At 42.1% G+C, this 12,387-nt stretch overlaps 1 protein-coding gene across 2 annotated transcripts in view; it reads right to left on the reverse strand.

The window, feature by feature from the left end:
* toy (twin of eyeless) overlaps window positions 1-12,387 on the reverse strand; it is a 45,577-nt gene that overhangs the window by 10,956 nt on the left and 22,234 nt on the right. The window contains exons 6-9 of one of the 2 annotated variants that reach the window (XM_043412800.1): window positions 8,532-8,693; window positions 7,463-7,545; window positions 2,956-3,182; window positions 2,426-2,682 (exon numbers count right to left, since the gene is read on the reverse strand). In XM_043412800.1, the coding sequence (XP_043268735.1) occupies window positions 2,426-2,682; window positions 2,956-3,182; window positions 7,463-7,545; window positions 8,532-8,693 (729 nt within the window). The remainder of the gene's footprint in view (window positions 1-2,425; window positions 2,683-2,955; window positions 3,183-7,462; window positions 7,546-8,531; window positions 8,694-12,387) is intronic. The other variant, XM_043412799.1, reaches the window with a different exon arrangement.

Consider the following 12,387-nt stretch of genomic DNA (forward strand, 5'->3'; position numbering starts at 1 on the left):
CGTTTTCTACGAGCAGAAGTTAAGACTGAATTATTTATACAAATATATTCCACTGGGGATAACATTTTTGGAGTTTATTTCGGTATTATTCGTCCGATGTTTCCCCATCGAAATTACTCGGTCTGGTGGAACGATGTCCATCCCTGAACAATTATTCGAGTTTTTAGTTCGATTTTCTAACCATTTTTATCGAACTTGTGACTGCTTTCATTGGCATCACCGTCGAGTCTTAATACGTTACAGAAAAAGTCAGAACGCGCGATTTGCATTAAATTTGAACGTTTAAAATATTTCTGTTCGATCCTCAGCACGACGCTGTAGCGACTCGAAATGAATTTATCGAAACGATTTTTTTATTAGTTTTGCAAAAATCGTCTTCGAACGCAAACTCAAAGTTGGAAGCTTCTGTGCAAAATTTGCGGCAGGGAAACCGGTTATTTTTTCCTCATTCCATATCAAATGGTTTCCAATTAGCGCAATTTATTCAAATTAACTGAAGCACAGGGAGATAAGAGAATGCGTGAAAAAACGATTATTCCTAGAAGTTTAACGAGTTTCCGAGGTATGCTCGCAACCACTTGGCACGCGGTGGAATGTAATTTTCACTGCCGAGGAAAAGTGGAAACAATACTTGCGAATCTAATTCCCTTTTGCTTCATTTCCCAATCCACACATTTTCTCCCCTCTTTCTCCTTCACTTTCCTCTTCCCAATTTTCTTCTTATCGTTTTTCCACTTTGTTGCTCTTCACATATTATTATTTTTTTCTCTGTAGGCACTCGCATAAATTTCAAAATAGTAATATTAGCTTTATATTTATTTCAATTTTCTTGACAGTTTTACGTTTCATAAAACTGCTGAATGAATCAATTTTTTTCACTCAAACATCTGCTAATCAGATTTATCAAAATCTCATGGCCACGTCTATGTTTCTGTGCATCGCTTTTTTCTCTCGCTTTCTCTTCCGTTTCACCCAGTACTTCGACCCCAAGGGAGAAAACTTCTGGTGCTGCATGTTGCGATAAATCGCTTGTCGGCTTCGCTCCTTTGCTCCCCCCCACTCTCTTCTACCTCTTTTCCTATTTCCCTCCGGAGTTTCCTCACTACTTGTATACACGTTGAGCTATTGTAAGTTTATAATGACTCACATGTTTCTCATTCCCGACATGCATCGTTGCACGGATTACGCTTACACTATGAGACCATTTCAAACTGTACGAATGGATTAAACATCGTCGATTTTGAACGTCATTATGTTGAGCTTTGTATATTCAGTACTATTGAATAAATACGTTCGCATACGTTTGTCTATCGATTAAGGCCTTATATACACTTGCAGCGGGCGAAAAAACGCGATTTTCTTGATTTTTTATTCGATAAGAAAATAAATGTTTATTCAAAAACTGTGAAGGACGTTGATCAGCACATATGTTCATGTACTTGTACAATTTTTTTCATCAAAAAATTTCTCAAAGTGGCGAAACTCCAGCTGTATTCCAGTAGCACCTTTTTTTGAGCATCAGTTGGACGAAGGATTTGTAAAAATTTTGATTTAAAAAAAATGGAAACAGTTTTGACAAAAAATTCATTTTTCACGTGCTAAATTTTCGGTTTTTTTGCTCCAATTTGTTTTTCCAACAAAATACGAAATCATTCGTCCAGGCCCTAGCTATTGTTATAGTCAATAAGTGGTATAAATTTGGTATGGATCGGATTAATAGTTTTTTAGTAATCGTGTTCACTGCAAAAGTATTTTAAAAAAAAGACGATTCTGAGATAATCGCGTTTGAAGATTCAAATATTAGACGACCGCGCGGACCTAATGAAAAAAATTTTGATTTTTCTGCTCATTACAAGTGTATGTAAGGCCTTAAAAGACGAATAACGCGACGATGAGAAGATCGCACAATGTGAAAAGCATTTTGAGGGTTTTGGTAGGCGAAAAGAAAATTTTTTCTTTGTGATTTTGTTTAGTTGGCTGGGAACTGACAACTTTTGAGTCCTGACCAGTGAATACTAGAGAAAATGCAAAAAAGTAGATGCAGGATTGATAAAAATGTGAAAAAAAAACGGAAAAGTTTTCAATCCACTTTTAAAAGAATTCTCTCAATTTCCGTTCAATCGAATCGTACACTGTCGAGTAAACAATTTTTTAAACTCTCTCAAACGAAACGGCACCAGCTTAAAAGTATCGAATACACCGATGAAAAAATGTAAAAACATTTGAAATATTTGAAAAGGGAAAAAGTATTTTTCCAACGAACTCAAAACTCCGTAAAATAGAATCTTCAATTCCATTTTATAGCCGAACCATAATTAGGTAAAAATCTGGCGAAGCGTAAAATCTGTATTGGATTTTTCCCGTGTTTTCTACGAGGGGTTTATTGTTACGAAGGCTGTAACGCTATTATTTTTTATGAACTTACCGGTAGCCGTCGAAGTGGTTGGTTGATAGGGCGCCCCGCCTGGACCAGCAGGCTGTCCCCCTGGTGTGGTGGGTGTACCACCATGAGAAGTCGGTATTCCCCGATGGGGTTGCGAGTGTGCTGCTGTTGTATGAGCGTGGGAGTACGATTGAGTTAGCGAATGAAGTGGCTCGTGAAATACGTAAGCGGGATAACCCTCGGCTCGTTGTTGAAGGCAGCTACCGCCCATCGACCCACCGAGACTGCCTGACATTGAACTGAAGGCAAACGAAAAATATATGAAACTAGGTAAATTCTCGAATCCGCTTTCACCTTATACTCGAGTTTCTTTCAATTTCTATATTACTTTTCAAATTTAACATATTTTCATTAATTTCTTATTATCTCCAAGTCTCCTGGCGAGTTTAGTGTGTTTTTTTTTAGAATGTTTTCTTCGGTAATCGCTCGACCTAATCAAATTGAAAATCTCAACAAACGTTGATGAATCCAAAAAAACGAGGGCTTCGAATCAATGTTTCCTTTCAATTTACCTGTAAGTGTCGGGCATAGTGGCGATCGGCTGTGGTATCGAAGAATACATAGCGTTAAAGCCAGCGTTCAACGGTATCCTCGGTGTCGCAGCGCCTGCCGCAGGTGCCGCCGTTCCACTGCCACCCCCGGTTGTCCCGCCCCCTACGACCTGATCAACAGCGGCTCTTCTCTGATTTCGCAGCTTTTCCTCTCTGCGCCACTTTGCCCTACGATTGCTGAACCACACCTGCGGAAATGAACGACACAGAGGGATTTCTCCCATTATAAGAACGTTACTTCTTTGTGAGCGGGCGTGACACGACTATTGAATTCGGTCAACGAGATACACGTTCAGCCACATTCACAACCATTCTCATTCGCTCTATCCACGCATGTTTACGCCACGGATACCTCGGGTTTGGAATTTTTCATTTCGGGAAATCGTTAAGAAAGTTCATCTGCTACTGAGTTTGCGGAAAGAAAAATTATTGCGACTAGCGGCAACACTGCGACCTCGTGACCTGCACTGTCATTGAGAGAATTTTTCACGGGCATTCATGTGATAATCGGTGTTCAAACATTTAGGATTATTAAAACATGGCAGAAATGTCGAAAAAAAAACGAGTTTTTATTAATTACGTTAATATTTTCTCACAAGTCCTTCATCACTTTATTGAAAATCTTTAGTGTGAGTTGCGTGGATCGGAAAATGTAGTCTCCGGTTTCAAAAAGCGCGCGGTTGCCACGTTACCATGGTGAAAGTAACACGCGGGTTAACCTTCCAATAATCACTATTTTCGAGAAAGAAATCATTAATGGCGAACTTTATGAGTATTGAAGGGATTTTACGAAGCTGTAAACAAATTCTTCAGATATTTTTTTATCACTTGAGGAAGTTTCTGCGAGAACTGTTTGTTAACGCTTGCAAATTTCATATATAAAGACGGGAAAAGCACTGAAACCTGTAAGAGACCGTGTGTTAATTTGGAGAATCCGTTTTAATTTTTTTTCTCACGAACAAAGTATCCTCGGGCCTCAAAATTTTGACAGGACATTTATTTATTATTCGTTACTGTATTCAAATTTTTTAATTGAAATCTCTGTGTTAATTCGATTACCGGATAAACTTCCTTAAATGGGAGACGTCAGTTTCTCCTCCATTTTAAAACGTTCATCTTCCTGCGCCCACTCGTTATACCGACCGTGAGACGTGAAAATTTTCCCAGAATTTCGAATCCGCAGACTTCTGCACCGACCGTAAATTTCTTTTATTCAAAAATGGCCAATCGGTTGTTAAAATTTTTCGAAAATTGAAGAAAATAAAAAAATTCCGTTCATCACTATTACCACGCACTCGAATGAAAACTGGTCGTAGAGAACGTTCAAGTTGGAAACAGAGCTGGAAAAACGGTCGATGAAATCGACGGGACTATCCAAAAATCGCATCATCGACGAACCGCAATGAATCCTCGTCTCATTCTAAAATCTCCTGAATTCCCTGATCTCCAATAAGCGAGTGCATCAAAACCCAAAAACGCTGTAACAATTACATTTGAATCCGAGGGCACGTTAGTATGAATTGTTTCTAACTCCTGAACGTTCCGGAGCATCGCGAAACAAGTGGAAAAGGTCAACCACTGTCCGACGTTCCTTTTCCGCAAGCCCCACAGCTCGCGAATCAACGAATGTATATTTTAAGACACAAGTACGAATAAAATGCCAAATACGAGATCTTCGCAGGAGAATATTATCTGAGAAGCCAATCCATAAAAAAGTCGGCGTTTGGTGAACAAAGGAGAGTGTAGAAAAGCTGGAGAGTCTCCAAGATATGTAAAGGGGGTGAAAATCTATATAAAAAGTCTCGAGTACAAAAGGAAAAAGTTAGGAGCCCTTGAAATTTCTCGAGACCGGTGTTTGTATTAGGTTTCTCTGTCTTCGGCCAGCTTTTGAGGAGGTTAGCTTTCGGCCATTTCGTCAGAGATTCCGCGATGATAATCGGGCAACACGGGGTAGCGCCTGGTGGTGAATCGGTAAGTAGTATACATGTATATGTATGAGATATCCTGCATAGAAGTATGTGATATAGATATATACGGGGAGGTAGAAAACCGGGAATGGCCAATCAGAGGGCAACCTCCCCGGGGACGGGACGGGTTGCCATGGTTGCGTCCGAACCCTCTTAGGCCTTCTACTCGATCCCTCACTCGAGCGACGACTCGCAGCAGCGCTGGTCCCTCTTCTCGCTCTTCTACTGTCTGCTTCGCTTTCATCCATGCTAAAGCCCATCTTCCATTCTCTCTTGCTCTCGAGTTCCCGTGCTTTCAGAAGCCTCTTCTCCTTTCTCCTTCTCTCTTGCTCTCGTTCTCTGGCGTGTACGAGATTCTATATCTGTACGCACGGGACGTAGATATGCGCGCGTACAAGAATATACGGAGGATCGGTATAGCTATGACAGTAACTGGATTCGGTAGAGCGAATGTACAGGCATACTGGGAGGCATGCAACCTGGTCCTATCGGCAGACCTCGTAGTGGTGTAACCCTGCGTTGTTCTGACTCTCTTCCTCGCTTCATCCCTCTCTGTACCAATCCCCTCATCTCTTATGATCTATATATTATACGTATACATGTATTTCGCTTCCCTTTCGCCGTCACTTGCGACCGTGGACGCGCTCTTTCTCTTCCTCTCTCTCTCTCTCTCTCTCGCTCTCTCCCGGTTTCCTGCACTTAGCAAGATCAATACCAGCCAACGAGGCTTGAAAACATGCGTCAACATGGTCTTGCACTGTTTGTACGTCCACATAACGCTACCGTTCGACCCACGGCCCCCCACGCCTCTGCCCCTTCCTCCCTCGTCCTCTTCAGCACTGGCCGTTGCTTTCGCTCCCGTACCTTTTGCGCACTCTCTTCCTCGCTCCCGTTCTCTCCCAGCGGCCCTCCCGCACCCTCTTTCGTCCCTCTTTCTCTCGGCGAGTCTCTCTTCATTCGCTTTCTCTCTTCCCCCATCTGTCCTCCTTTTTCATGATTTTTTTCTCGTTTACTCTCATTCTGTTCACTCGCCATGGAACAACAGCGGACGAGCGCACCTCGAACCCCGCTCCATCCCGCTTGTCCGACGCGAAATTTTCCCGAGAGCACACCGCACGTACACGCGAGGCGCACTTTACATCTCGCGTGTGATATCCAGCCGGTGGCCCTCGCCTCGTGAGTCCCGCGACCAAACAATGTCCAACAAGGCTGCGCACATATCAACTCCCATGCCGCTCGGCATGCGTCACCTCTCTCGTCGCGAATCTCTCCGTACACGCGCGTAAAACGTAACCACGCTGCTGCTGTATAAACTCGAAGAATTTCGCAGAAACGAATAACTGGTCAACTATCAATCTCATTCAATCGCGCTCGATAAACTTCGGGATATGCAAAGCTTTCCCTGGATTCGAAATCATTGGGGAACGACGCCGCTCGAACGGGTTGTGAACCTTCCCGGTATACTTTCTCAATTTTCGTGATATAATTCATTGAAATTCACATGAAGGTTGAATTACTATTGAAATTCGACAATCAACATTGAGAATAATGTTTTCGAGAAATTTAAACTCTCGTTTGAATTCCCGACGAAGGGAATTGGTGAACAATTATGATGCAATAATGCCAGAGAACAAACTGGAGTATTCTGACGGAAAGTTGAATTTTCATGTTAGTCAAATAGTTTCTCGCATAATGCGGGAAACTTAATTTACTTTTCCGGAAGTCTGCACTTTGTTATGCGGAAATACTAGATGCGTCGAAAATTGTCACTCTTTTTTATTGATTTAACGATAATTTAGTGCTTCCACAGTTAGAACAACTTGAATTTCACAAAAAATACTCGTCACACGACGGTTGGTTGGGAATGAGGTAAAGATCCATTAAGTTTCACGATTTTACAGCTTCTGTTATTCCACGTTGAATTAACCCCGACGAATGAAGAATCTTTACGAGACGAAAGGCCATTCCTCAATTTATGGCTATCGGAAAGTATAATGAAAATAAAACTAATAGTCCTGGGGTCTCGAAGCAGCAGCGAAAGGGAACGTATAAAAGGGTAAGAGGATCTTTGCGGTGTATACGAAGAGCAGATACGACGAAGATTACGCGGGAGACGAATCGCGAGAGGGTGCCAAGGGAAGGCGGTTCCACGACTCACGTAGCGACGCTTAAACGTTCTACGGATAATGAAAGGTCGCGGAGTCAGGGGCACGTTTAGCCCTCGAGGCGCGAATAGAACGCGCTGAGGGAGGAATTGAAGAAGAAGAAGAAGAAGAAGAAGAAGAAGAAGAAGAAGAAGAAGAAGAAGAAGAAGAAGGAGAGGAAGAGCTAGCAATTGAAGTAAAACGACGAGGGTTTGTGTGATTGAGTAAATGTGGGGATAATACTCATCCACCATATACATGTGTATGGTGAACAGGATTGGGAAGGAGCACGAAAAGGAGGGAGGAATTCCGAGATCGTGGAGACACACCGCATTCGCGCCTCACATTCACACTCACCTGGATACGTGCCTCAGGCAATCCAATCTTCTCGGCGAGACGTTCACGGGCAAACACGTCCGGGTAATGTGTCCGCTCGAATTCTGCAACGTACAAGGTTGCAACAAGTGCTCGTTATTAGTTTCGAGACTGTGTGTAGTACGTACGTAGATCGATACGAGCTATTTCACAGGCGGTAAACACTTTTGTGAAGATTTTTTTTTTATTATTAGGTTTGATTGTTGAATTTGAAGAGTTTCGAAAATTTTGGTCCAGTGATGAATGAAACTAATGAAAAAACTCCGGGCTTTTGTTACTTGGTAGATCATGCACGAAAGATCGCATTTTATGGGTTTCTAAATTGGATCGATTTTTACTTCCTAATTAAAGATTCAATCGCTTTAAATTAATGTGAGAGCTATCATTTCGAAATTGTAAATACATTTTTTCAACTCATCTTTCGGCGAGTGAAATTACAAACCACTAATCAGGGGATCCATCACTGAACCCGAAATTTCATTCGTCCCAGGCGAAAATACTATAGTTTTAATGTAAAAAATCGCATCAGAGAGCGCAAAGGGAAGAAAAAAGTAGTAATTAAAAGACAGAAGACTATGACAGCAATGGGCCGAGCCAAGAAGAAGAAACAAAATGGCGAAATAAGCAAATGTGAGGTTACACGAGTGCTCGTTACCAATTTCGTTCAATCTTTAACGTACTTTTTCATAAACTTCGTAAGAAACGTTCACTCGTTATATGGTAAGACGAACAAACAACTCTGCCTATTTTTCTTCATATTTAAGCACGTTTATCTGGATAGCCAATAAGACGAATCCTTTAAAATTTGATATGCATGTAAATAGATAACCAATTTAAACTCTGTGTAAATTTCAAGACTTTCTTAATAAAATAATTTCGTGCATGAACTACCTTAAAGTTTGTCATTTTTAGACTTAATTTTCAGAAAATACATGAGAAAACTATTGCAATACTGAACATTTTTTCATGATTTGTGAAGACTGTAAGAAAAATATTTCGAGAATTTGAGTTGAAAGTTTGCACAGCCCACAATTAGTCAAAGAGCAATTACCTTTCTCAAGACTATCGATCTGTTCGTTGGAAAACGAGGTGCGATTGCGTTGAAGTTTTCTCTTGAGCCTCAGCCGGACCTGTGAGTCTTCGTCGCCGGATGAATTGTGTTCAGAATTCCCGTCGGAAGTTGTTTCTTGATGGGACAACAGAGGCACGTTATCTGCAACATCGAAAAGCATTTCGGTTGAGAAATCGTACGGGTACGACGGGACTACTCTGTTGAAGAAGACAAAACTTTTTCCTCCCGCACAAAAGTTTCCGCGTCGATTTTCTTCTCCGTTCGCAGCAAACGCGAGAGACAATTCGGACAGGCATTCGATAGCGGAAAAACAAGGGAAAACAAATTGCGGAGGCTTTCAATAAATCTGACCTTTTCATCTCCGCCGGAGCATCATCGAATACAGGTCACTCTTGAAAAAACGAACTAACGTTCTTCGCGATTTTTCATCGCCTCCCTTGCACTCTGTCACTCGAATTGCGCGATGTGCTCTTCCTGTCCGCGATGAGCAGCCTTTTCATACATGTTTTCCTCTTTACCTTGCTTTGCTCAAAAGGAGAGTTGAATATCCGCACTTGCAAATAGGATGAGAGAGAGCAGCTCCACGCAACCCCGAGGATTTCGTAGACGTGTACGTACGCTGACGTATTTATCGATATAGCCAACCTCCATATACCTAAACAAGCCTACACACGCTTTCACACATACGAACACAGACACAATACTCTCGTTCGAATATGTGCACGTATAGACGATTTCTGCAGTACGGAACACGGAGTAAGAGAGCTGTCTGTCAACCCCTCTTCCCCCTAGGGCGGGCGTGCGCGATTACCTTCCGCCTCCACGCACCGAACCCTCGTCCGCGTTACGCGTTTCTCTCTGGCATCCCTTCGCTCCCTCCGTCTGTCCGTACCATCGCTGCTCCATCGTCATCCTATCACGCTCGCGTCCGTCCATCCGTTCGTCAGCTGCTCGCCCTCACTGTTGTACGCCGCTGTTTTATCTTTCTCTCCATATATACATCTAGACTCGTCCGCATGTGCGGTTCTGCTTGGAGCTAACAAAATGCCGTGAAGCTCATAACTCCGAGTGTTGAATCTCTCGAGCTACATCCCTCAGCTCTCGTAGTAAATGTAAATATTTTTCTTATGGGTGTCTGTACGAATGGGAGAAGAATTTTGCGTCTCCCTGGACACATGCTTCACTGCGCTTATAAGTTTATTATCGTACGCGCTCATTTCTGGGTCCGAAATGCCTGATTTTTAACGCGGGAGCGGATGGCACTTGTGAAAATGAATTTTTGTCCGCGCTTCGATATCGAGCGTTGGCTTCTGCACTTACTTATCTCGGAAGACGACCAGGGAAGAAATTTCATTATTGGTACTGAGTCTGAACCTTAATAGGGATCACGCTTTATTCGAATCGAAGAAAAAGTTGCAGCCAGTCTGGTTGCCGGGATGTTGAAGAACACTGAAGTGGACTCGTGAAATGAAATCACTTTTTGTCCTGTCACCTGACAAGGCTCTCGACCTTTGGCAGAACACGCGAAAGAGAAAGGGAATGAAAAGGGTTGACAAAGCGTTGACGAGGTTGAAAACTAAGCGAAAATTCGAAAAAGTAGGTGGATGACAATAAACAAAAAACGTCTGGGGAAAACTTGGATAGAAATCTCCTCGAATATCCTTGAAGAGTTATCAGTTTTACAAAGGCAGTGAAATGATAGAAAAGTGTAGTGATTTATTTTTGTTATTCATTGTGTCTAGGTACTTGCTTAAAATGAAAAATCGACTGGGAAATTTTGTTAAAAACATTTCTGGAAGGCTAATGAAAAAATGATAATTTATTTTCTCTTATACCCAAGAATCTTAATTTCAATGAAACGTCGAGATCGTTGAGGGTTGAGAGAGGCTTATATCCATCGTCGAGAAAATTCTGCACGTGATTTATAGAAACTCGGAAACCCGGGAATATCGAACTGGCATAACTGGATTGTGAATCGAGGTGCGTAGCCAGGTGTATAAATATTTAATATACTAAGGCCATATTCTGTCGTAAACCCTTCCCTTGCATTTTATTTCAGTGTATTCAACGGACCGAACGCAGGTTTATGTCTGTGTATGCGTCATGAGTTCATGAGTGTATGGTGCAGGATACCGAGGCAGAACTTTATTTATTGCTAACCCTCAAACAACAACATACGTAAAATTTTTACGATTAAAAAAACATGATTTTTTGGGCCAGAATGAGATATCTTTCAAAAATTCGTGAAACTTTGTTTTTACCTTCAATTTCAATCCAATGTATATTGAGTGCTTCTTTAAAAAAAATAGAATTGCTTCCAAATTTGCCTTTCTTTAAATTTTAATTATTTTGAAATTCTTCTTTCCTTTCTATTTGATTTTTTTTTTTAATATTGAAAGTATTCCTCCACTTATTTTTCTGAAAAAATATACCAAATTGCAAGACCAAAAAAATGATTTGCGCAATTTTTGGAGTATCCCATTTTGCTCCGGTCTCCCCCATATTCCCAACCCACGGTCCGTTCAACTTCACAGATTTTCCTCGCTCTCTCTCTCTCTCTCTCTGTTTTTGATTTTCCCATAAGTTGACGAGCCTAAGAACCGAATGCGATTTCATTCCTTCGCATCTGCCCTTCCCACGAGTGTTCACTACACCGATGTGCACAGAATAATTCAGAGCACGCACGAAAGAGTGAATTTTAATGGAATTACTTCAAAAATGCATTTCGAATGCTACTTGAAAAGAAAATCGAAACATTTTTCTACGCTTCTCTGTACTCGTTTTTAACGATTAATTCCGAGAGATTCCACACTAGCGCAAGACTTTTGGGAGCCACGAAGCTAGAAAAGCAATCTGCCAACAGTTTCGGCCGAATTTTCGTCCTGAAGTTGCGCAGTGAAGTAGCGAGCCCCAGAAAAATTGTTCGCCCCGTAAAATCTATCGATTCTCTCACTAACTTGGGTGAAGTACAAATGTGGACATGGCGTGAAAAAAAAACAGGAATGAAAAAGGGAGAGAGATGGACGGGAAGAGAGTAAGAGCGCGAAAACGCGTCAGGCGTAATCTGCCTATTGAAGGTAGACGCGCGGACCACAAGCGCATCTGTATCCGTCATCTGCGAGCCAATCTGCGCCGCAATCTGAGCCGCTTGGTCGATTTCGGGTGATCCTATTATAGGTTTGAGAGAGCGGGTGTGGACTGGAGAGACTGAGAGAGGGAGAGGAATTATAGAGAGAAGAAACGAGCGAGAGCAATTTCAGGATGGAGGCAAAATAGTGCGGCTGCTTTCCCTTTCCTTCGCTTTTTCATTTTTTGTCATTTTTTAGCAGCATCCAACACTGCATTGCTCATCTTGGGTATTGAAAGAGACTCAATTCCCGCAAAGCACTCGTATAACTCTCCAGAAATCCGCAGGCCTCAAATGAGAAATTGGCCTTCTCACCTTTTCGAAAAATCTGTATCCGCGTTTGTCTGCACGGGATTTAGGAGCGACGTGACCCGGTTTGATGGAACGTATTCGGAGATGTGGAGACGCGAACGTAAAACCGAATCTCTGTTGTGACTGTGCCGACGTGGAGAATTCAACAGCGGAGGAACTGACAACGTTGCAAGGATTCGGATTGGAGGTGGCGAAAGGATAAACAGAAGGGTGCAGTGGGTGGTCGTGATTTTTCTTCCCCTTGAAAAAGTCAGCTTCGCGGAAGGTGAAGAATGGAAGAAGGGAATTTACACTGCGTTAAATTCCATTATTCATGCGAGTAGAAAAAAAATGGTTGCCTCGAGGTTGCGGTGATTCTCGAGAACGCAATGAAACTGAATCTATTTTAATTTTTCA

The sequence above is a fragment of the Venturia canescens genome, chromosome 2, assembly GCF_019457755.1.
Source record: "Venturia canescens isolate UGA chromosome 2, ASM1945775v1, whole genome shotgun sequence".
Lineage (NCBI taxonomy): Eukaryota > Metazoa > Arthropoda > Insecta > Hymenoptera > Ichneumonidae > Venturia > Venturia canescens.